We start from the raw sequence: 26,038 nt of genomic DNA, 5'->3' as shown, positions 1-26,038 counted from the left end.
TACCGATATATACGCCATTGTCGGTCTGCTAAGAGTGTTCGCGTTTCCATCGCATGACAACAACCGTCAGACCACCTGAGACATATTGCGCACTCCAATAACATGAACCGTAATTCGATATTACATAGGCATATAAATATAAGCGTTTAGCCTCATCTACAAATAAACGTAGTTCATTAATAACAATAATAAACCCATACTCTCATTTGATATTTTACTTTAACAATTTAAAATGAGTATATACTTTTTAGATCGTAATTAATTAGTATTTCAATATTGTACTGTATTTCAATGTCGTTATGTGCAAAACCAATTAACCCGTTGTACTACAATGTCTCAATCGTATTATATTATTATTTAATTTAAATATTAACATCATTAGTTATTTGAGGACGTCCTCAAATCTTAAATAGTGTCTCAATAGTAATAAACTAATAAATAAAAAACCCAAGCCGGTACAGTGGAGGCGCGGCATATTTGTGACAAATATAGATGATAGCATAAAATAATTAAAATCATTATCTAAAAACAATTCTATGCAAACCCGTAGATAGCGTTTAATTTTTAAAAATTGGTTGAATATTCCTACAGCGACATTAATTCCTATTTCCTTAATAATTACCTGATTAGTAGTAGTTCTTTGTTTTATAAGTATATACGATTAAATACATATAGTATTTTTTGATTTTTCCAAAAGCAAATTAATTCCTATTTTTCCTCCATGTCAAAATATAAGCATGGATTTATCAAAAAGAGAAAGTTAACATTCTTGATTCGATTATTCTGACCTTTGTTAGTTAATTATTATTTCAATTATGAAATTGTATTTGTAATTTATCATTAGCCATTGGTAACTAGAACATTTTTTTTTGCAAAAGGTAACCCATTTTCTTTAAATATACTTATTGAATTGACATTAAACATCGCAAAAATTCTCTTTGAAAATATTTATAACTAACAATTAAGTCTTTATTATTATTATTTTTTGTAAAAAAATGGGATTAAATGGAGGCACTTACTGAAATACAAGTACAAATAATTCAAAAAAATTAAAGTGGATAATTATAACATTATAAAAAATGGTAATTTCTTAGACCAAAATAACATTTTTTGTTTAATTTCGAGAGCGTTTACTTATAGGAAACAAAGTGTCAGGACAATTTTTTTTTTAACTTATAGTATGTAACACGTGCTTTACTTAATCATATGTNCTTTTTGTAAAAAAATGGGATTAAATGGAGGCACTTACACCCTGTTATATGGCTTACCGTTTGACCTGAAATACAATTACAAATAATTCAAAAAAATTAAAGTAGAAAATTATAACATTATAAAAAATGGTAACTTTTTAGACCTAAATAACATTTTTTGTTTAATTTCGAGAGCGTTTACTTATAGGAGACAAAGTGTCAGGACAATTTTTTTTTTTAACTTATAGTATGTAACACGTGCTTTACTTAATCATATGTTTAAAGTTCAGAGTATAATCGTTACATTTTCAAAAGTTAAGCTGAAAAGAACGTTAACTTTTTATGCAAAATTTGCTACTTTGAAACTCCCGTATAAGCAAGAACAGGGTTAGATTTTCAAAAATTGTATACCAAATGAAAGGAAAATATCTAAGGTATTTATAAAAATATTAGCTTAATTCATCTTTTTTTTTTTTCAAAAAGTTATGACAGCTTTGAGTAAAAAAAAATTTTTAAAAATGTCAAAAATTACAAATTGCTCAAATAAACGTCAATGAAAATTTGAAGCGTTGTCGGTATACGTAAAGAATACCAAAATAATAATTATCCATAGGAAAATTGTATATTAACAACAATTTTTTATGACTATTTGTCTAATTTATTTGGCAGAGGCTGCTTGTACTATGATTAATATTTTCCAAATAAAATTTTACAGTAATGTTTTTGTGATATTAGTTATATTATTTTGAAATAAAACTTATTAGAACTATAAAAATAGTATTATTCGTACTGTTTTTTCGTTTGTTATTACAGAGGTATTTGGCTCTCTGAAGTCACCGCAGTCACATAAATCCATTTTTAGAAGTACTACGATATGTTCAAAACTTATGTAATGTATAACTCACAAACCAATAAATAAAAATATCAATGTCATACGGATGTCCCCGCGCATGTTATAAATATCTATTTAACCAAGGAAATGTTAATAATTAACCGGTATATTTCGGTCTGAAACATAAATTTCAAAATTTTAATAGTCTATTTAAAAGAATGGTATAAATCTAGTTTACCAGATACACTTTTTTTAATTAGTTAGTTTTATATAATAGATAATTAATAAGTAAAAACATTTTTGAATAAATGCAAGTGTTTTAAAATTATCCGATATTTTGTTATCTAATGGTAAACTGAGACCGTTATTATTTACGATTGGTCGTTTTTCTGAAGATCGTAATCGTTACAATATAATTAATATGAATTGTTCCTTATCGATTGTGATCGTTTACAATGTCTACAGCAGTGTTCTATGATCGTTAGTAACAGGTTTTTTGTATTTAGTTAATTTTTTATTTTATTTTTAAGTATAATTTAAATAATTTGGATTTTGTACCTCTTCCTTTTGGTCACTTAAGTCCCATCTCAGTAATTTTTGGGTTATATGTTTGCTATTTACATTTTTTCAAAAACATATATTTTGCGAGTAACCGTCATAGAATTCTTTTATACATCGATAGCTGTGAAGAGGAAACCCTGCATGTGTTTTTTATTGTATTTGAATATGCACCAGCTTCAGGGTCAACAAAACTAATAGAGTGGTTAAATTTAAAGTGCATTCGTTTTATCTATCACAAGCCAAATATGTTTAAAATAGTTCTTTTGATTCATTTTTAATAATAATTTCTGTTATCATAAAAATTTTATGCCGCTTCCTGTGACGGTTTGGACTTGTTAGGTAACTGTGCTTTTTAGTTTAAATAGATTGGAATTGGACTAGACTTACTTTTTTGGGTTCCCATCCCTTGGAGTCCTGTGGGGGCTCGAATCAGTCACCGGAGCTGATACGCCTAAATTATCTTTTATTTTACCATAAAATTATTTTTTTTTGCTGTTTTTTATTAAGTTATAAAAAAGAAAGACCGTTCTGTATCGTGCTCGGTTTTGTTTTTTACTTCGTGAAAAACCTGTTTAAATAAATATTTCTAAAATATTCGTACGACCTTAATTGAAAAATGTTGGGACAAATATATTTTCAAATTTACAATATTAATGTATCTTTATTTTTCGAATTCAAATTTTCAAAAAATATTTTACTTGTACTTATAAAATAATCTAGAGAGTATTTGATTACAATTTTTGTGATAGATTTTTTTTTTGCGCTCCTACCTAATATAAAGAGTGTTCAGTAAGTAATGAAATGAGTTTCTCTTGTTCTCATTGTTTGTAACAATACACCTGTACCTTACTTTTTGAACATGCTAAATTATAAAAATTATAAATTCATTGCAAAGCGTATGTGAAAGACGATAATAAAAATCTGTCGAGAGATATGTAACGTTCATTTTTTGTATAATTTTTTACGTATCATTTAAACAGAAAATCTCCCAATTGTATTCGTATATTTTAATTATAATCGTTACGTATATGAATACACTAAAAATCAACTAAATATTTACGTTTAATATACGTATAGTTTCTACTTAGGATGTGATCTGTTAAAACTTGTTAATCATTCACAAAAAAATCAAATAATTTTCAGCTTATTGTTTTTTCTCTATAACTACTGACTGTAAAATAATATTTCATTTGATGAGAATCCAATAAGCTGGTAAAGGATGTCTTCTATTCATCCTTTAAGAAAATACGAATTATAAGTTATAAGATATTTAATTGTGTAATTGTATTAACCTTAGAGTAAAATCTCTATGTTTTATGTTTTATAAATTTCAAAAGTAAAAACTCAATATTTGAGTCACTATATATGGAAATTAAATAAGTTAATTATTTTTTATCGAGAAACATACATATGATTAGGTGTATTTAATATTCATAATTTTTCTTTACTGTGTTGTAATTACATATAATATATTTTACTCGTGTACATTCACAATTTTTTTAAATGTTTAAAGTTTAAAATTTGTTTTTAAAGTTCTTGGGCTTTTAATTGATATTATTATACTAATTTTCATTTAACCAGTAATTTTTACTTCACATTATTACTTTTAAAGTAAATATCACCAACTTAAAATTGTACTTTTCAAATTCTGACAATACTTTTCTGTGTAATACCGTATGATTAAATTATTAAAATAATAAATATTAAATTAGAAGTTATGTAAACGAGAAACATAAACATAGTATTTGTTTTTTAATATTGTAATTTATTATAAACAAATTTTTTTAATTCACAACATTATTTCACGTATATATTTTTATAAAAAATTTGAACATAATTTAAAATAAAACATAATAAAATTCAATAAAACAAATAAAACTTTGGTTAAGTGTAACTTAATTTTTTGTAGATTGTTTTTCACCATTATGTTGAGAATGATCTTTTTCTTTGGTCACCTTAATGCTTGGTTGATTTGTATGAACAATTGGCACGGGTCGTTCTCCACTCTTATCAGAAGTCTAAAAAATGTTTTTTAATTAAATGTCGATTTATATGTGTATTTAAAATAAACAAATATTACATTAACAAAAAATTTGTTTTTCTGCGGATGTTTAGTACATGTATGTCATGTTAACAATTTTAATAATAATTTTTCAATTTAATAATAAATAGTCAGGAAAAAATTATTTCATTAGTTTTAAGTAAATTTATAAGGACAAGTGCTCTATGACAATTTTTTCCAGTAGATTTAGTAAATACAACTAATAAATGAATTCAAAAAATTATAAAAATATTGATAATGAAAATTATTTTTGAAGACATAATTTTTAAATTTCTTGACAAAAAAGTAAACGTGTTTTAAGCAAACCTTAGGTTAGATAAATTTACTTAAGTTAAGACGACTGGTTATACGCGTGTCATAAACAATTTTATAATAAATTTATTTTGCTATCAAAATCTAAACAACACGAAAAAAATTATATAAAGTTTAGAAGCTTTGAAAACGTTATTTTTTCAAAATTTTATTGAATAATTTCAATAATTTTGTTTAAAATGGAATTTTTTTCAGATTATATGATTTTAAGACATTCAGGTAAAAGAAGTTCATTAAAAATTATTTTTTAATTAAATAATTATTCCAGAATTATATTTTCGTTTTTTCATGAAACAAAACGAAGTTTCCATTCCCATAAATCGATCAAAAATTCATGTATTTTATAATTAATGCGTTTTTAAATATTTCCTGATCCATTAAATAAATTTTTAAACAAATAAAGTTCTTAATCCCTAAATTTTACTATAAAAGCATATTTTCAAAATATATCAAGTGAATTTTGAACCAAAATAAACAAATTTTTATCAATTGTATATAAGCATGTAAACTTAATGAGTAAATTAGCGTGACAGCGTTCAATTATAATTTAATGGTTAATACCTTTTTGGGAGCCATGATGCTGAGTACACCATCTGATGATAGCTGAGACATGACTGTGTTTGGGTCAACATTTTCTGGCATTTTGTAACGACGGGTGAATTGACGGGACACAAAACCATGTTCGTCACTGCGTTCCTCGTGTTCGCCCTGAACTACAATATAGCCGTTATTGTCGACCTTAACAGAAACTTCTTCGGGCTTGAACTGTTGCACGTCGAGGTTGACTTTAAAGTTCTTGTGATCGTTTTGAATATGAGACAAGCCACTACTACGGTGTGTTGGCCACATGGCTGATGGTCGGTGGTATACTCTGCTGTTATAAGCTGGCCACATTGACATGGTTGGTAACATCATGTCATCGTCCATAATGCCCATCCCGAAATGTTGATCGTACATGGTTGGGCGAGATAATTGTTCGACGATGTAAGGCAACAAAGACATTTTAAACATCTGTAACAAAAATATATGTATATCAAATAAGTATGCATGAATAATAATTTTAACAAATAATAATTTGTTAAAATAAAAAAATATTAAATTATTTAAGCTATTTTATTAGCGAAAATTTGTTTATTTAATCAATTTATGTTTGGATAACTAAAAAATAACTGTAGTTGTTAAATAAATAAAAGTTTTCAATTATTTAATGCATAGTTAGCTTAACTTTAATTAAAGAATAAAATATTTATAATAAATATTTACGTATTAATATCATGATTCGAATTGAAGACACTTTGTAATGTACTCTGAGCTCGTATGAGTTTAAATAAAGTATAACTTGCAACAACTAATGATTTTTAAAAACTCAAAAAGTAAATAAATAATTTCAATTAACATATATTACGAGTCCTTGACAAAAAAATCAAATATATTAATTATAAATGATACATATGGACACTTCATAAAAAAAAAAAAAAAAAAATTTGAAATCGTTACGTTTTAATTTTAAAAATAATTTTTTCAATTTTTAAAGTTAAATTATTTCCAAAGTAAAAGTTTTTTTTAGTAATTTTAATTTATTATGGAAATAATGAACGTCGAATTATTCAAAATTATAATTTAATTTAATTATAATAGAAATGTATAAAATCCACAATTTCCGATAGTAAAAACCCAAGCCAAAATAAAATAAACTTTAATTGTATAAAAGCATTATTAGTAATCGATTGTTGATCATCGACCATAAACTTTCTAATGATAAAATGCAACTCAAAACAAAAAGGAATTCCCATAGTTAAAAATATTAAATATTTAACAAAGAACAATTTTTCAATTGTAATTTGGTAATTCCGTGTATTATAAAATATTAGTATAAAAATTTATATTATTTTCTCTAGTACATCAAATGAAATTTATTTAGTTTGCAGTAATCTTTTTAAACCGACATAACCTGAACACAATAATTTAAAATTAAGAAACAATGTCCACTCATTCAACATTTTTCAAACAATATTATGATACTATTGAAAAAGTAGACATAATTATTACAAAGCATTTTTAAGTTAAACTCATTATTATTATCATATGTATTTAAACTTTTATTGATGCCTCTACAAATAGAATATTAACCTGATAGTCGTGTTTGATTAAAATAAAAAAATTTAATTATTAACTTATTACTTTAAACATTAGTAAACAAAATTGTATGAATTGAATTTCAATTAAAAGTACATTTAATATTTTATATTAAAAATGTATTGTTAAAAAAATTATGACGATTTCAAAATATTTGATGAATATTTTAAGACTGTTAAATGGATAAATTATCAAATTATTATTATTAAAAGTATTAAAATCGAATATTTTTGAAATTAGACGATAAATTGAAATCAATGTTCTTTATAAATGTTTAGAAAACATATAAAAAAGCTTTCACTTGGTTATAAAAATAATATATAATTTTTATTTTTCTAAAGAATTGTTAATGTATAAACAGTAAAATCAATTTCAATTTGCTTTTAGATTTCTAGTTAAAATATAAATGAATAAAAATGTAATTAAATAAAATATTTAATTTAAACAATACATTAAATCGTACAGAATTTTAAAAAAATGTATAAAAGTTTTAAAAAATTAAATTTTTTAATTTTAGTACAAGTAGTAGCCTTCACTTGTACTATTATAGTTTTATAGTACTTGTATTATTCACCCTAATTAAAGTTTATATAAAACACAATATAATAATTGTTTATATTATTGAATTCAGTTTTAATATCAAACATATTATTCAATAAAAAATAAAAAATTGCTTCAAATATGGATAATTATGCTGAGACAAGATTATCTCTCGAGAAATATTTGATGTCATAATTGTCAAATACCGTAAAATAAAATTTACAAGTTAATACTCAAGCACGTATTAAAAATGATGAAAAGTTTATAAATAAATAAATATTATAAATTATTTATAATGATACAAAATATTTATTTTATTATGATATTCATAAATATAATTTTTAAAAATATAAAGAAAATAATAAAAACAGTGATAGACAAAATCTTTTAGAAAATATAATACTTAAAGAATTTCCAAAATTACTTACATATATTAAGTGATTTTTCTTCGAAAAAAATATTCTTCAACTGTAATGGAAGTTTTTCAATGTATTGAGTATAACGAAAGTATTAAGTTAAAATAATGTTTGCTCAAATCGTTGCAAAGTCGCCGTCTTTTATAGTTTTCTTAAGTCATGCGTTCTCAAACTTTTGATTATATAACAGTTATTGATGGACCTTGTTATAAATAGGTGATAATATCAGTTAATAAAATAATTTAAAAGGTACTCGTCAAAGTGGATAAATCCATTATTGAATCTGGTCACTGACCATTTACAATATTACAGTTCAGTTGGTGGGAAAAGGAAAAGAAATATTTGATAATAGGTAATCAGGGTGGTTTATCAGTGTAAGCACTGAAAATGGACAGAAGTGGTTAATACAACTACATTATGTTTACTTCTATTTTATTGTTCAGACATTATACTAACTAAATTGATGGTCTATCAAAAAATCGTTTCTAAATACCGAACATTTTTTTGAATAAGTTTTAATAAGACAACTATCTAAAAATTTTTCTAACATGGGTAAGATATATTATGATTTTATACCTTAATAAGATACCTAACCAGAAGTTGAAAAAAAAATATATCTATATAAATAATTTTTTTTTTATGTTTTCATTTTAAATAAGAAAACCAATTGGAATAATTATATTTAATTTATTTTGAACATGATATTTTAAAGGAATGTAATCTATGGCTGATTTACTATATATTTAAAAAATAATAAACATTAACTTTCTTCCTATAGAAAAAGTAACACCTTATAGACGGGAGGGGGCAAAAGGTATAAACTATATAATTTTAACATTACATTATATTTAAGACACTTGATTTTAATTTACAAGTAATTATAAGTACAATTTATTACATAGATTTAACATGCGATATTTAGGGCTATTTATAACATTTTTTGCTGATGTTAAACAAAAAAAATATGCTGAGTATTAACACTAGACACTATGAGAGATATACTCTCTAAGAGATCTGGATTATCAATCAAACTGTTTAAAATTTTAAAAATAAAAAAAGTATCCATGTATAAACAATTGAATGGTAATTCATATTAATTTAACTTATTTAATTAAATGTTTTAAAAATTATAAACATGAATTATAGTGTTAAGAAGAATGTTCTTATTACAGTATAATTAAATTTAGATAAAATAATTTTTATGCAATGAAAATATTAGGCATTAAATAATCTCTAAATTTGTTACAGTTATTCATAGAGTACATTTATTTTTCAATAAACAATTCATTTTTTTGCATTTTGTAATTTAATTAGAGCAAATTCTATCATGGATTATTATAACAAATACACATATACTAAATATTACTCACCCTATTTAAAGACAATTAAGTTCAGTTAGACATAGCTGTTATTGTTTTATAAAAACACTCAACAATTATAAATAATTATATTTATTAACAATTGAAAATATTGATAAAATTTCCTATTAAAAAGACAATTATTTGAAAGATGATGAAAAATGTGAGCTTAAAGATGACATTATATATAATGATGTTGAAATGGCAGAAAAATATTCAATATTTGTAAAAGAAGAAAAAAATAGTAAAATAATTATAGTAGAAGATAATTTTGTTAATATTCACACTGTAAAATTTTCTGAGTGAGTATAATTTGGCTTTACTATAGTTAAATCATTTAGAATATAGTAATTGTATTGCTGTAAATAATTACAGAACTAGTGTTGAAAATATCACTACAGAAACAAATTCTATTATAAAAGATGAAAATAAACATTTGAACTGTAATTTAAATTATAATGTGATAAATTATGATTATATCAATACTGGTAAAGACCAAATATACTATTCTGAGTAAGATATTTTATTGGTTTTTTATAATTATATTTAACTTATTTTTATTATAAATACATTCCTTTTAAATTTAATCTAACATAATTTTTCATTATTTAAAATTTGATCTAGCTATATTTTAAAAAATCTCATTAAACTAAAACTTGGGGAACAAATGCATTTTATCACCCCTTTAAGATTTTTTAAAAATTTTTTTTAACTTGTGTTTTTCATTGCTTTTTTCAAAAATCTTTGAAAAAAATTTTCGGAAGTATAATAAAGATAGTGCAAATTTTTAGATCTTAAGTAAAGATTAAACCTCCCAATATTGCTGACGATGCATAGGTGCAGATTACCAACTTGACAATAGTTTGAAACGTGTGGGGCAAATGAGCATCTAAGTAACTATACGTTCTTTTTTTATTTTGGAAACAAATAAATTTAATAAAAATTGGTGACAACATACTGAATATTACTTAGGCAATTAAATTGAAGAAAATAATTGAAAATTAATAGCCAAACATAACAAAAATCAAGCATAACAGTAGAAAACTTTGTAAGCTTATAACTTTATAACTATGCTTTGCCGACAATGTTTATTTAGAAATTCTTAATCACAATGGAAAATTAAATTGATTAAAAACAAAAATTTCAAAAAATCTCGATGATGTGATAAAATGCATTTATGCCAAACTTGGTTATTACTATTATTTTTTAATTTTCAAGATTTTTTGAGTTAATCAAATTAAAAGATTAACATATGCCAAAGTTATTTAGAAATGTTTTTATTTGTATTTTAGTGATAATTTAACATTTGAAATGTTATGTAAATATTTTTTTTTATAGTGGTACTATTTCACAAATAAAAATACCTGAATGTGGTTATGAAACATACAATAAAAATCATGAAGATAAAATTAAAAAAAATGAAGAAAATAATCATGAATTAACAAATCTTAAAATAAAATATCAGAAAACTACTTTTGAATTAAATCTTAATGAACAAACTTTTAATGTAAATAAAAAGAAGTGTAGTTTATGTAATAATTTGTTTGATTCTAAGGAAGAAATTATTTATCATTTTAGTGTAAACCATCCATTTAAACCATACAACTGTAATGAGTGTGAAAAAACTTTTTCATCTAAACTATATCTTAATATTCATCAAAAATATCATACAAATGAAAAAAAGTTTATTTGTCCCATTTGCAAAGTTTCCTTTTCTCAAAAATCAAATTTAAAAAATCATATCAGGGTCCATACAGGAGAAAGGCCATTTAAATGTGAATTATGTTTCAAGACATTTGCTGATCAATCAAATTATTGCAGACATAAAAAAATTCACAGTGGGAAAAAATATGTACAACAAAATTTAGACCATATAAAGTGTAATATTTGTGCTAAAAATTTTAGTCGGTTATCTAATTTAAAAAATCATATACTAATGATACATGAAGGTAAAAAACCGTTTAAATGTGAAATGTGCAATGCTACATTCCCTAGAAAAGATTATTTGATTCTTCATTATGCAATTCATTCTAATGAACCGGAATTTAAAGATCAGCTCCTTATAAAAAAATTTAAGTGCCAAATTTGTGAGAAATCATTTAGCAATCTAAGTTCTTTTCATCGACATGAGTGGTTACATAAAGAAGAAAAACCATATCAATGTGATTGTTGTAAATTATTTTTTGTTCGAAAAGATGCTCTAATTGTTCACATCAGAACTAAGCATACTAAGATAAAACCATTTAAATGTAATAATTGCAAAAAATCATTTTATGAAAAAAATGTATTAGTTCGTCATAAAAATACTCATAAATATAAAAAATAACTTGTATATTTTGAATAATTTCTTTTGATAATTAAAGTGAATTTTATTCTGTTTTTAGTGCTTTTATCGGCTCAATTAAGGGCCATTGCGGCCTCTCATTTATACTTCAGGGCGGGTGATTATTCCGTTGCTGGAGAGAGAATAGTGACTCCAACTACCAAACAGATCATTTGGCAAATGAAGCCACCCATGACCGAGTTTCGAACTCGAGGCAGTGCACCCCAAGCACTTCCGCATTACCGACTCGGCCACACCGTCCTCTAGTAGAATTTTATTCTACTTTTTCTTATTTTATTAATTTACAGTATAAATACTGAGTCAATTTTGTTGTCTGATATGGACAATCCTAACTGAGGTGGCCTATTTAGCTTTATCAGCAACACATGATGTCTGTATTTAATGGTGGGAAAGTAAATTTTCTCACTTTGACACACAAAATATAGTATTTAGAATATTCAACGTAATTAAATAAATAATATGGAATGTTGATTAAATATTAATTCTCATTTTTTAGTAACAAATTAAATCATTATATGGTCATTTATATGTAATTTTATTAGTTTATGAAAAAAAAATATTTCAATCAAATTATTTAATTAAATAATACTTTATTTTTTATTGGGATATAAATTATTACAATAGTTATAAAAAAACGATATAGCTGTAATTATAAAACTAAAAATTCTTAGGGTAAAGTGAAAATGGTTTCAATATATAGGTAATGCATTATGCTATGAGAAATAATGGACTCAGCTACTAACAAATTATCTTTTATGATTAAGTAATCATCGATTTTTAATATTCCATAAAAAAGTACCCAAACTATTATGTATACAAACATCCCAATAGTATGATTTTTCTATAACTAAACAATACATTATTTAAATCACATAAATACATGTTTAAGAATATAGGTTGTAAAATAACTATTAAAATTATGTATTTAAATTAAATGGCAGTACAAAACTAGGAAATTTTTTAACATTAATAAATAACTATACAGTTATTCAATTATTATAATTAAAATGTTTCATTTAACTCAGCATACGTAATATAATTAATTATAAAGTTATTCGGTGCATTCATATTCTTTATTATATTGAGTTTTGAAATCTTCAAATTCAGTTTTTAATTCCTAAAATTAAAAAAAAAAATTATAAATACCATAATATTTAGATGATGGATGGGGTGCGCCAAGATCCAGGGAAACTGGAAGCAATAGATTGGGAGGAGAGGATCTAGAATTGGGATTATTGGAAGTCTATGATAGTTGGCAACCAAAACTCTTGCAGAGTTGTGAAGGCATATAAGAAGAATTATTTAGATAATGATGAAATAATTATTTTACTGCATACTGTAATTAATGAAGATCGATCCCATTTTTCATTGTATAGTAAAATTTTTTGATCAAGCATAGAATATAAATCTATGATACCATCATCCACATTCCACTCATTTTTTCCATTCCAAAATGTAACTATTGAGTTAATGAAATTATACAAAAGAGTTTTGTCAACTTTAAATTCTTGACGAATAATAGGAGGTGATGCATCTAATTAGTAGTTCATATAAATTAAAATAAAAAAAGATGATAATAATGACAAACTAAAAAATAGAAAATAAGTATGTTTTATTTTAATACAAAAATGTAATCTAATTATATTTTTAAAGCTTTATTAACTTTAAACATTAAAATTTGATAAAAATATCTTGTGTATACTAACCTAAATTATTAAATTCGTTTGGTATAGGACTAATGGTAACAGATCTTTCTTCCCACGCTAATGAATGATTACTTTCATTACTACTTTCATCAAGACCATTAGCTAATAAAAATTTGTTTTATAAAAATATAAATTCTTTAATTTAGTAATAATATAAATTGTAAAAGAATAACTATGTAGAAAATATAAGTAATTATTAAAACATTTATAAAATCGATTTGTATAATAATTTATTCGTAAATTAAAAAGTGCAAATATTTCAATAAGATTTATTTTTCAATATAGTAAACATAATATAAAACTTACTTGAATCAAAACCATTGAATGTGGCATTATTTGAATTAGCTGTTATGTTATCCTAAAAGTATTATAATTTTATTATGATAAAAAAATTAAAGTACTACAATTATAATTTAATATGTTTAAAAGAAAAATTTTTTAGAATAACAATACTTATAATCTAAATAATAGGTAATACAGGATCATAAACCTTAATTTTGTATATCTAATAGCTTCTTTTTTTTTTCTGGAAATCAGCTTTAGATTATTATGATTAACAACAATAATTGTTTAACAAATAATATTAAAACAATTTATTTTATAGGCCCAGATATAAACATGTAATTAGAACATTTTTGGTATGTGGAAGGGATACTCTTATTCTAAAAGAGGGGTTCAAAATTTATTCAATTATATGAAAAATTGACACATTAATTTATATATTTTTAGGTCATTGAATTTAAACCTGATATCATTTATTTGATATTTTAATTTTAATAGGATTAGATGTTTTCCATTTTGGTAATTTTTATAAATTAATTCAATTCTCAAAATTATAATTGGTATTAATTGCACTCTTCAGAAAAGTAAATAATTACAAATTATTATTTAGTTTTAACATTAGTAAAGCCACATAAGAAAAACTCATGAAGTTTATCTAATTAATAGAATGTTCTCAGATCGGGTTATATCATCCATATTATAGAGTAATACCAAGATAAAAAAAATCAATGAAAGATGATTTATGTAAAATAAAATATTTCTGTGAATTTTTTTTATAAAAAATATGTTTTTACAATAAAAAAATTTTTTTTGCTATAATATTTTATTTTAAGCCTTTAAATTTAATTTTTATTTGTATACTTAATAATATATTAATTTTTTTAGGTAGAATTTATTTTTTAAGTCATTTGAATTATAAAAAATATATAATTTTTTTTTAAATATGAAAACTTATATCTTATATATTATAAGATATTGATTATTTTTAAATTCAAGTCCAAAAATCTATGAAATTTGAACTTTTTTTTTCCTTAGTAAAAACAGGTAATTAAAGTACAATAAAATTAAAAAAAAAATATTGAAATTTTGAAAAATGAAAACATTGAAATTTGAGTAGCTTAAGCCCAGCCATTAATACACACTCCCTTATATAGGTGCTAAGTTTCTATAATTTTAAACTTACATAAAACAATAATTTAACAGAAAAGAAATTATATTCTTCTCTAATTTAAAGGACTTTAAACTTTAACTTTAAATGACTTCTTTCCCTGCATAAAACATTCGAATATAAAATATAATTTTTTAATTACAAATTTAACCCTAACAAATATATATATATATATTAATATGATCATAAAAAAGGAAATTTTAATTTATAAAATTTCAAACATTATTTGAAATTTAAACAAAAATTAGAAATAATTAACTGTTATTTTATTCAATATCTTTAAACATTGTTCCAAATCTAAGAATAAAAACTATTTCACAAGGATTGTACAACTTGAAGTCAGAAATTTTATCTAAAGAGAATGTCTAAATACCCTGGGATGTAGTTATAACTAAAAATGTTCAAATGTTTCAATATTTTAATATATCAAAATTCTTAATTTCTATTTATTATTACTATTTTTATTGTTTTATAAATTTATCTTAAAATTTTACTTTTGAATTTTTTAGGCTTTTTGATTTTTTTTTGGGGGTGTATCCTTTTTGCCACATTTTGCGTCGTTTTCTTTTTCTGCTGTTGTCTTCACTATTAATTTGCTCTAACAAAACATAAAAATGTAGTAAAAATAAATTAAGTAATAGAAATGTAGCAAAAAAATATGTTTTACCATGCATTTTGTCAGAAGACTGTTCTTTTTTAACTGTATGTACGAATTCTGGAACACAAGTTTGTTCAATTTCAGTGGCATTCCTTTTTTTCCGTTTTTCTCGTATATCTAAACAATTTTCTTCAAAATCGGAATCCATTTCTGCTTTGATAAATGCATGAGCTTTATCTCTTAATGAGCATGCTCTATGTCGAATATGCTTATCTTCTGCACTTTTTTCTGGATTATATTCCAAAGCATTTCGAACAATAAGGTCAATATCATCTAGAAAATCTCTGGCACAAACATAACAATGCTTATCAATTTTACTCATAACTGTTTCTAAATCCATTGGTTCTTTAATAATTTCTAAATAATCTGGTACTTCTTCTACATCAACTGGTTTTGTGAACATAAAAAATCTAAAACAGGTTATATAAATTTTAATATTAAAAATTTTACATTTTAATACGACATTTTTTCTACATATAAACAGAAAAATTGTAAACAATTGTCTTTTATTCTATATTATATCTATACTTACTGTTTGTTACGAGCAAGTTTGGCACAAATATCACGTAAAAAAATTCTTAATTCTCGAAGTGTATTTTCTTCTTGACATATTATTTTTTTTAATTCAGCTTCACTTAGCTTTGGTGGACTAGGCGTAGGAGCTAATGGTAGATCTTCCACAGTTTCTGGTTCAATTATCTTTGGTGGTTTTAATGCCTTGCATATGAGTTCAGTGTATAAAGCATGTATAGCCTTTTTTGATGGATTAGGAATCATGTATTTTCGTTTTTCTCCAAAAAATAAATCTAATATCTAAAGATACATTATCATACTTGAAAATAATATTTAAATAAATATTTTAGACATCATATTTCATTACAACTAAAATTTTAAATATTAACAAATTTATAATATGGTTATTAAAATGTTTTGTAAGTATCATTTTTTCTAGACACTTTAGAACCTATTATCAAGTTTCTAAACCATATTTGCCCCAGGACAAGTTGGCTATGATAAGAGAAAATGACTACTCCATCTGTTGAGCAGAACTGTTGTTCAATACATAAAGCTACCTGTAATTGATTCTTAAACCTATGATAGTGCTAATTAGAATTATTCAGATAGACCGTGGAATAACCCACACACTGTTCCCTTACTCAGAATATTGAATATAAAAATTTCAATTAATTAATTTAAAAAAAAATTCCTAATAAATATTCAATCTTAATAAATATTAAGATAATTTAATAATGTTAAAAAATATAATTACCGGTTTCGGGAGATCTTTATAGTCATACAGTGATGTAGCAAAAATCAGTACAGGTAATGTTATATCTATAGAATCTAAAAGTTCAGCAAATAACTTCTGTAAGGTGTCAGTCAAACTTTCCCATAGCTCTCCAATATTAGGAATAAATAAAATTGCAGGAAGATGTTTTGGCAGTTCTTTAAATATCTAATACAAAAAAAAAATCATCAGCTGTTTATTTTGAAATAGAAATTATTTTAATGAAAACTTATTTAAAATACACTAATTAACAGTTAATCTTAAAAGGTAAAATTAAAATTAACTATATATACCTGAACTATTGACTCTTCCGGTGAGTTAGTTGAATTACTGTACAATGTTACACAACTTAATGTATGTCTATAACAGTTTTCAAAATGTTGTAACACTGCTGGGATAACAAGAACATTTTTAGAATTAGACAGACTGTGTATAAGAACACGTGGAGCTTTTGAAACTCTCAACCTGAAATTCAAACAAAAAAATAATAATTATATAAATATAATATTAAATCATTTTTTGAAAGTAACTTATACATCATAAGTTACTTTAATATCTAACCTTTGATTGGAATGTGAATTTATTTCAGGAAATAAATTACTAATATATAAAACAAAATCCTCTAGTATGTTTTGATACAATGAACGATAAATACTTGGTAATTTCTTTGGATTAAGAACAACATTACGCTCAGTAGTCGGAACAATTTTACTCAATGCTTTTTCAAAGTCTTCAAATGTTACCTATAATTTTGTAATTTTATAAAAATGATTAAATATATTTTACGAAATTTCAAAATATGTATTTAAGAAAAAAAAATTTTTTTTTTTTAATTAAACAATGTGTCAACAAACATTGAGGCATATCATATATTTGTAATAATTTAAAAAAAAACCTAACACAAATTAAATTTATATTTAAAATTATTTATGTGAAATCAAATAAGATTTATACAAAGTTAATTCTAAGTTTAAGATACATCAGACATAGGTATATATTGAATATGGATATTTCAAGTTTTAGTTAATAACTATTTAATAGATATAATACTTTTATAACAAGATAATAAAAAAATCAACTTCTTCATTTTATGTTTCTATAAAAAATTGAAAATTATAATTGGCTTGTTATGATTTGTGTTTAATTTGGATTTATTTTTAATAGTCAATATTTTAGTTATTTATATTTACTTTGATTTTTGATTTATCTAAAAGTAAACGTTTTGATGTTTTGTAAATCTGTGGGTATGTACGATTAAGAGCTTGTAATACTGATTCAGAGCATAAAGAATTTAGATCTGCACCAGTATAATTAACAGTTTCTTCAGCCAATCTTTGCAATACTCCATCTTCAGGGGCACATTTCCATTTACTTATTACTATTCTTAAAATATCTAATCTATCCTGTAAATAACATACTATGTAAAATTGTGAAGTCTTTTTTTTTATTATTTAATTTAAAAAGTACTTTATCTGAAGGCAGTGGAAAGTATAATTCTTTATCAAAACGTCCAGGTCTTCTAAGAGCTGGATCAATTGAATCAATGCGATTTGTAGCACCAATTACTATAACATCACCTCGATTTTCTAAACCATCCATCATAGCCAACATTGTAGTAACTATACTATTGTGTACTTGATCTTGTTTACCAGACCGAACAGGTACTAAGCCATCAAGTTCATCAAAAAATATAATAGAAGGTTTCATTTCTTTAGCCTGAAAATATTTATAAGTTTTAATATTTCAATAACTATAAGCATACCTAAAAAAATTTGTTGTTCTTCTTCTCTCTCAACTTTACCCTAAGTATTTGGGATCAGCTACTCATTTCAAAAACCTCACATAACAATTTTATTCTTTATTTATCGTTGAGCTAACCTCTTAAGATACATTAAGGGTATATTGTAAAATTCACATACTTATTCATTAACATTTATATTTAATTCAGTCATTCGGTCAAAAGTAGATTATGGCTCATTTTAGTTTTCTTTGCCATCTTTAATTCACCAAAGAAAATTAACTGTCCTCTAATTGCATTATTCAAAATATTATTGGTGCCCTCTCTTCTACCCCTCTATCTTGTGCAGAATGTATTAGTATTGAAATAACATTAAAATTAAATTTAAACTTCTATTAAAATTTATTTAACATTCAAATTTTTACTCAAATTATCGCCTCAATTTAACATATCTTATTCTAATATCAATATGTTCATTCTAACTTTCCTAATGAATGTTTAATTTACACCAGTGGTTCACTATCTGGTGATTTAATGGATTGCTCTTTTCCTGTTTCCAATTTCAAAATTTGTTTTTCAACTAAATTACTTTTCTATTTACACCCGAATGTTATGGTATCATATATGTTCTTCAATATAATATATTATAAAATTATATCTCTTATCTTTGTTGTTATTAATTCACTTAGGAAAATTGGTTATTTTTAATTAGATTCCTAGTTATGTAAATATTTTGCACAATGATATAGCAGACTTTTTTGCTACTTCGTCTTCTAATTTGTTTCTACCATTAATTAGTTATGTTTCTTTTAAAGACTTCTCTACTCTTTTCATAAATTTCTAAGTGCTAGGCAATGTAAATGATTTGCCTTATCTTCAAAATATGCCAGGTAATACGAAAATACTTATTCCAGGTTCCATAACTCAAAAGTTAATAGACATTTTATGATTAAATTATGTTGACCTAGATTTATACACAATTTATTACCCGTCCATGCTTATTTTTCTCTTAATTTTTCTCTGTATATACTTTTAACTATAAGAAACATTTAGGAAACTTTTCACATTATCTCTTAAAATAGAACTATTTTAGTCAATATTTTAGTTCTTCACAATATTTATACTCTCTTTTCTAATATAACGTTACCGTCTTAATCCATCATATAGTTATTCATTCTAATATTTCCACTCTCGACAGAGGAAATATTATTTTAATGAATGTATTTAGTATTCAGAATTAACAATAGTTGAGGTGTAATAATTGTAAAAATAAAATCTCAATAAATTAAAATATATTAAAAATAAATATGGATAGTAAAACTTACTTTATCAAAAAGAAGTCTCAGCTGTCTTTCTGATTCACCAACCCATTTACAAAGTACATCTGCACTTTTTCGAACAAAAAAAGATACTTTTTGTCCCCCTTTACTACATTCATTAGCTAAAGCTCTAGCAAGAAGAGTTTTTCCTGTTCCTGGAGGTCCATGAAAAATAACTCCTTTTGCTGGTTGTTGTTCAAATACTTCAAAAACATCTTTATAAATAATGGGGAAAACCACCATTTCTCGAAGACAGTCAATATGTTCTTGTAAACCACCAATATTATGAAATCCAATACCACTATCAACGACTACTGGTTTTATGTCTTCCAAAGAAGACTTCTTTGTATTTTTATCATCCCTTACATTATGACCTTTGTTTTTTGGTTTTTTTATAACTTGTGTTTGATTAATTGAAGTTTCTAAATCATTATCAGACAGTCCAGAATTACTTGTAGAATCTTCAGATGTAGAAACGTGACGTTTCCTTGGTCCATTCACCATTCTAGATGGAGTTTTCGCAGCCCCTAATAGAAAATAAATCTTTAAAAATGTATCAAAGATACAAGAATTTGCAATAGACTCAATATTTACATTTTTATATATAACTATTATTATTATTTAGGTTTAAGGAAAGTATTGTTTGATACAATATAACAAAAATATATAGATGGATAGAATATCATTATATTTATTAATATACACTCTTGAAAACTAAGCTTGTGTTAGAAAAGATAGAAAATAGAATATGATTTTAGAAGTTTGAGGAATCAATCTAAATTAAAAAATAATAATAATAATAATAATTATAACAAAGAATAAAACTAATTCAAATTAAGATCTATTTGTGACATATTTTGACTTAAGTAAATTAAATAAACTTGAATACTAAATATTTAAATTAAGGCTAAAAAATATTATAACATGACAATTTAAATGTTAAAAATAAATTTCTTTATTTTAATGAGAAATGAAAAAAAAATTTTTTTCTAAAAATATTGTAAAATCTAAGAACATCATAATAATAAACATAAAAATAATTTCATTATCAAACTTAACTAATGATAAACATGATATTAAATTAAGAACATAAAAAATTGAAATTATTATCAAAAATTAACTAACCTATATTATTTTATCAAAATATTAATTGTAAAAATAAAATTAAGTTATAATATCACAAAAAATTAGATGAAAAAAATGTATAACTTTAAAATATTACAAAATATTAAAAGCAAAACACAATTAGCATTACTATATATTACTTAATGAAAAAAAAGTATTCAAATTTAAATCTAGGTTTTACGCACAATGGACCAACAGGTCTGAGTGTATGGGCATTATGTCCATCTCGATAATAACTAAACCTAGGTTTAAATAAATGATATGTAAAAGTTAGTTCAATAAATATATTGAATATTTTGCTTACTGAAAATATATTATGATTTAGGTATTATTAATAATTAACAATGGCACTAATAATTTATATTAAAAATAATTCTTACTAATATTTTGTTCAGCATGAATTTGAAATCTTTGCACTGTTGGTTTCACTTTTCTTAAGCTATATCGGTAATAACGAGGTCGATTAGACTGTCTAATACTGCATTGTCTTAATCTTATAGTTCTTCTTTTCTTGTCAACATTTATTTTGTTAATTGAAGTTAAATAATCTTCAATATTGCTTAAATTATCTTCAGACATAATTGATTCATCACTGCTTTGTTCAGTTGCTAAGAATAGTTAAGAAATTATTATCAATATCAAATACTTTAAATGTTAAAAATATTAGATATTTTTTAAATATTTCAATAGAATAAATTAAAAAATAGTCTTTCATAAAAATATTTACTTACAAATATATTTTTTGAAGCTTTTATTAATTAAACTCATCACTAAAGAACTAAAATCAAATTTTAATGTAACAAATAAATTGTAACACTTTTTTGAAAAATATAATTTTTTATCAATTTATTTTTGAATGAACATAAGATATACATATATATATATATAAAAAAAAGTATTTTCTATTTTAATCTAATATATTAAAAAAAAGCCAATGAAAAATTATGCTCTATCTTGATATATTTGGTTTTATTTTACTAACTAAATCAATATACATTTTTAGATAACATAGATAGTAAGATATTATTAATTAAAAAAAAAAAAATTATGTTATGTTTTATATTTTTAAAGATATTACATTAGTCATCATCAAACCTTGCATTTAGGATTAAGAATACAAATGGTAGATAGCCATTTAGAAAAACATATTATACACTTCTGTTTTATTTCAAAATTTATAAAGTAGTCTCAAAAAAATCTCTTTTAAAGAGCAAAAACAAAATTTAGTTAAAAATAAAAAAAAATAACAATACCTATTAAAATTTTCCTGATTTTTAAAGCAGAAGCTTTAAAATGTTTCTTTTTTATATTTACATTTTTTTAAATGTTTTATATATTAACATATGTGTAGTATTTTATAATTTAAACTTACTATTAGTTTTATTCTGGATTTGAGAAGCTAATCGTCTACGTGTATGTTTTATACGAGAATATAAATCATCACATTTTTCATTACTTTGATCATTTGACTTATCACTAGCCTCAGCTACAGCTCGTCTTGTTCGTGGACGATGGTCACTTACATTATCATTTGTAACATCTTCTTCTTTAAAATTAACACTATGGGATGTACCTTCATTTTTTTCAACAGTTTCTTCTTCTTTATCGTCTACATCATCATCAAAATCATCATCATCATCTGCTTCAACTAATTGTTTGTGCCTTAAATTTCTAGTTATTCTTCTTGGTACTAAAGTTAATAAGTAAAATAAATTTATAAGCTAATTTAATAAACACATACATAATTAAAATCAATAATTATTATGAGATGTTTTATTTGATTATGCCTTAATTTCATAATTATACATTGTTTTTAAAGCTCAGTAAAATAAAGGTACATAATATTTATTTAAAATAATAATAATTATATACCATATATTTATATTCTATATAATTATTATTAATTTTAAGAATCATTTTATACCTTTGTACAGTGGTCCAAAATTAAAAAAAGGTAGTTGTAATATTATGAATATTACAACCAGATGGGCGGAGTTTTTTTTTCAATTTAATAAATATTTTAAATAATTAAGTAAACTAAAATACTTATTTTTTTATAGTTTAGTAATTCAAATTTGTAGTTTTTAAATATAAACCATTATAAGGTTAAGGGTATTTTTTTAAATTAAATCAATATATAAAGTGCCAAAGGAATTTTATTTTTTATAGATTATATATTCCCTTTAAAAAAATATATAAAATTCTAAAATTCAAAGTATAATTTTTAATCACATCTCTTTTTTTTTATTTTGAACCATTGTGTAGTGGTGAATTTATATTTAGAGCTCTTAATAATTTTCTTTTTTCATTCCCAAAAATTAATTTTTATTAAATTCAAAATATGATATGAGAAAGAATTCTTTTATAGATATATGAGAGAATGATAAAAATAATTACCATCTTCTTCATTCATCATGTTAGGATATCCCTTGAGAGCTTGGGAACCAACAATCCATGTATCACTATAATTTTCATATCTTAACTTTCGTTTTCTTGTACTGCGTCTTGTTCCTTCTATAAGAAATCAAACACATAATATAAATTTAAAAAATACTTATAAATATATATTTTTAATTAAATTATACTTCATACCAATATGTGAGTCATCAGCATCGTGATTATGGCTACTTTCATTATGATTTAGTGTTGAAAATTTGGATCTAAATAAAATTATTCATATACAAATAACTTAGTGAAGTATAACAGGTTATACAAAATCATTTACCTAGTGTGAACAATTGGTGTAAATATTTGATCATCCGATTGATCAGACTGGCTTGCAATTCTACTTCTATTTCTCATAATGTTATAAAAATCTTAAAAAGAAGTTATAATTTTGATTAAGTACAGTCAAAATTATGGCTCATAATATTTTTTTAATTTTTAATATTGATGTTTAAGGAAGCCATACCCCAATTTTTCTAACCGGCTTTAGTCTAAAGTCATGTCTACATAAAAAATAAACTATTTTGGACTAAGATGTTTTAATTTATTAGTGATAAAATTAATTTTTTAATACTTATTAGAATCTGAAAAAAAAAAATGAATTAAAAAAATATTAAAAGATTAAAATAAAAAGGAAGATTTAAAAAAAATCAACTGAATTCAACTAATTATCTCAAATCTCTCCAAATTTTTACTTTTATACAAAATCATCACATAAATAAAAAATAAAACATGCTTCAAAAATTAAGAAAATTAAAAATAATTACTTAGCTTAAATCTATTATGGTAAAATTATTATTTATTGGGCCTCCAATCTCAACTAATAGCTTAATTTAGTAGAAATTCTTAATTTTAATTAGGAATTTCAATTTATAGGTACAAATAATATCCTTACGTACCTCCCATAATACAAATGAAGCTTAGAAAGAAATTAAGAAAATATACTGATATCTAACAAGTAAAAGCATAAATACAAAAATTAAGATTTTGACAATTTATATTAATTTTATCAATACTTTCATAGTTTTATAATTATCTTAACTTTTTGATAATATTTAAAATTATCAGTTATACTAAGACAGCAGGATATTTATCAATTAAAATGATAAATAATAACTAATTTGTTATGATGTTAATAAAAAGGTTTCATGATATTAATAAAATAAAATTTCTACATAACTAATTATTAAATTATAAAATATTTTCTTTTGGAACAGACTTAACAGTTTACTAAAATTGTGAAGTGTTCTTAAAAATATCAATTCATATATATGAATTATAATACCTAAATTAAAAGACAAAGTAATTAACTAAATACATGAGTCTACTCACAAATAACAGTTATCCATACTAGTAAATTAGTAAAATTTGTTAAAAACTGATAAGTTAAAAAATAATGGTTTTAAATGTACCATCATAAGATAATAATTTTTAATTAATGAATAAAAACTTACTTATAAAATGTTCTGGCAGAAATTGCAAAGCGATTAATCATTCATGATGTAAAAATTAACATAACGCTAGTTATAAATGACAAACATAATATTTAAAATTTAAAAAACTGTCAGATATACATAATAATAATATAGTGATAATTGATAAAACGTTACGTAGTACCTATCAGAGATCATAGATGAAGATAGATACTAATAACATGTCTATCAATAAAGCATAAAAAAAGAAATTATGCATTTTATGTATTCAGTTACTAAATAGGGCTGTCAACAATAAAATTTTAGTGTATGTACTTAATCACTACTTTTAAAAACTATAAGGAAATAAATACCATTTATTTGAATTCTAGATATCTACTTTACAGGTAATAACAAATGAACGACTGTAATGAAAATGAATAAAACAAACAAAACAACAATTTGTCGATAACCGTGGTAAATATTCATAGTTTATATTGACAATCAACATTCATCACTAAAAACATGCAAAACAGCTGAGTAATTTCAAAGACAACTTAACTCACCTTCTAATAAGGACTAATGTAATTTGAATCGATAAAAACATGTTTTTTAACATTAGGTTGATAACAGTAGACCCAAATTGAATAATCCCACAGCGGAATTCCCGCCATAACACGCTTTGTTAAATAATTAGACTACTCAAAGTTAATGTAAATTATTGAAATGTTTAAAAATAAATGAAACCCTTAAATACTAATATTCTATGTAGATCTTAGCATATAGCTTCTAATTACATAATTCTGTACATTAAATAGATTTATAAATAAATTTTATTCATTCTGTGATAAGACATCCATTTATTAGCATAATGGCATTATTTAATTTATAATTAGGGATATGTTGATTATCTTTTTTAATTATGTATCCATTTTGAATTCTTCGAACGCCTCAAATGATTAAAACGACTTGAATTTTTTTAAAAATTATCTAAGACGTTATTAATTTTTTATAACGAATGTAATAAGTAAAATATAAAAAAAACATAACTGGCCTAATACCAGTTTTGTTGGGTTAATAATACTAATACTCATATCTCTGGCTCAATACTCACGTATTACATCAGTGATAAGGAGCAAAAATGTA

At 23.4% G+C, this 26,038-nt stretch overlaps 3 protein-coding genes across 11 annotated transcripts; 1 reads left to right on the top strand and 2 right to left on the bottom strand.

Annotated features, from left to right (window-relative positions):
- Positions 1 to 4,327: 4,327 nt before the first annotated feature.
- On the bottom strand, positions 4,328 to 8,230 carry LOC126894809 (alpha-crystallin A chain-like). Its single transcript, XM_050666097.1, has 3 exons — positions 8,062 to 8,230; positions 5,519 to 5,968; positions 4,328 to 4,601 (listed from the first exon to the last, which is right to left on the bottom strand). The coding sequence occupies exons 2-3, from the start codon at positions 5,966 to 5,968 to the stop codon at positions 4,479 to 4,481; spliced, it is 573 nt and encodes a 190-aa protein (XP_050522054.1). The 5' UTR covers positions 8,062 to 8,230; the 3' UTR covers positions 4,328 to 4,478.
- Positions 8,231 to 8,256: 26 nt separating this feature from the next.
- Positions 8,257 to 12,948, top strand: LOC126894807 (gastrula zinc finger protein XlCGF7.1-like). Of its 6 annotated transcripts, none has more exons than XM_050666092.1 (6): positions 8,257 to 8,601; positions 8,972 to 9,132; positions 9,559 to 9,709; positions 9,783 to 9,920; positions 10,746 to 10,914; positions 11,792 to 11,953. In XM_050666092.1, exons 2-6 carry the CDS (start codon positions 9,039 to 9,041, stop codon positions 11,810 to 11,812), a joined length of 573 nt encoding a protein of 190 aa, XP_050522049.1. In that variant the 5' UTR covers positions 8,257 to 8,601; positions 8,972 to 9,038; the 3' UTR covers positions 11,813 to 11,953. The 6 variants fall into 6 exon arrangements, with proteins under 6 accessions (XP_050522049.1, XP_050522050.1, XP_050522053.1 ...); XM_050666093.1 differs by lacking the exon at positions 11,792 to 11,953 and adding an exon at positions 10,986 to 11,131; XM_050666096.1 differs by lacking the exon at positions 10,746 to 10,914 and having other exon boundaries at positions 11,792 to 11,990.
- On the bottom strand, positions 12,656 to 26,025 carry LOC126894800 (ATPase family AAA domain-containing protein 2-like). 4 transcript variants are annotated; one of them, XM_050666070.1, is made up of 20 exons: positions 25,267 to 25,472; positions 24,935 to 25,000; positions 23,761 to 23,851; positions 23,628 to 23,695; positions 23,433 to 23,549; positions 22,408 to 22,725; positions 21,416 to 21,643; positions 19,917 to 20,437; positions 18,321 to 18,569; positions 18,044 to 18,256; positions 17,415 to 17,596; positions 17,147 to 17,318; positions 16,836 to 17,021; positions 16,098 to 16,378; positions 15,575 to 15,975; positions 15,402 to 15,505; positions 13,764 to 13,815; positions 13,458 to 13,559; positions 13,089 to 13,285; positions 12,656 to 12,868 (listed from the first exon to the last, which is right to left on the bottom strand). In XM_050666070.1, the coding sequence occupies exons 3-20, from the start codon at positions 23,835 to 23,837 to the stop codon at positions 12,803 to 12,805; spliced, it is 3,534 nt and encodes a 1,177-aa protein (XP_050522027.1). In that variant the 5' UTR covers positions 23,838 to 23,851; positions 24,935 to 25,000; positions 25,267 to 25,472; the 3' UTR covers positions 12,656 to 12,802. The 4 variants fall into 4 exon arrangements, with proteins under 4 accessions (XP_050522027.1, XP_050522028.1, XP_050522026.1 ...); XM_050666071.1 differs by lacking the exons at positions 24,935 to 25,000; positions 25,267 to 25,472 and adding an exon at positions 26,007 to 26,025; XM_050666069.1 differs by having other exon boundaries at positions 24,935 to 25,472.
- Positions 26,026 to 26,038: the final 13 nt, after the last annotated feature.

This window comes from Daktulosphaira vitifoliae, unplaced genomic scaffold (assembly GCF_025091365.1).
Source record: "Daktulosphaira vitifoliae isolate Bord-2020 unplaced genomic scaffold, ASM2509136v1 Scaffold_1, whole genome shotgun sequence".
Classification (NCBI taxonomy): Eukaryota; Metazoa; Arthropoda; class Insecta; order Hemiptera; family Phylloxeridae; genus Daktulosphaira; species Daktulosphaira vitifoliae.
This window is presented reverse-complemented; position numbering and strand designations above follow the sequence as displayed.

What these genes read in the sequence shown, in the direction of transcription:
- LOC126894809 (XM_050666097.1), bottom strand. Translation starts at nt 5,968, where the DNA reads ATGTTTAAAATGTCTTTGTTGCCTTACATCGTCGAACAATTATCTCGC. An exon ending in GCATCATGGCTCCCAAAAAG is followed by an intron (nt 4,602 to 5,518) that starts GTATTAACCATT and finishes AACATTTTTTAG; the next exon opens with ACTTCTGATAAGAGTGGAGA.
- LOC126894807 (XM_050666091.1), top strand. An exon ending in TAAGATAAAACCATTTAAAT is followed by an intron (nt 11,657 to 11,791) that starts GTAATAATTGCA and finishes TTCTGTTTTTAG; the next exon opens with TGCTTTTATCGGCTCAATTA.
- LOC126894800 (XM_050666071.1), bottom strand. Translation starts at nt 23,837, where the DNA reads ATGAGAAATAGAAGTAGAATTGCAAGCCAGTCTGATCAATCGGATGAT. An exon ending in TAGATAAATCAAAAATCAAA is followed by an intron (nt 17,597 to 18,043) that starts GTAAATATAAAT and finishes ACAAAATTATAG; the next exon opens with GTAACATTTGAAGACTTTGA. An exon ending in AATTCACATTCCAATCAAAG is followed by an intron (nt 17,319 to 17,414) that starts GTTAGATATTAA and finishes TTTGAATTTCAG; the next exon opens with GTTGAGAGTTTCAAAAGCTC.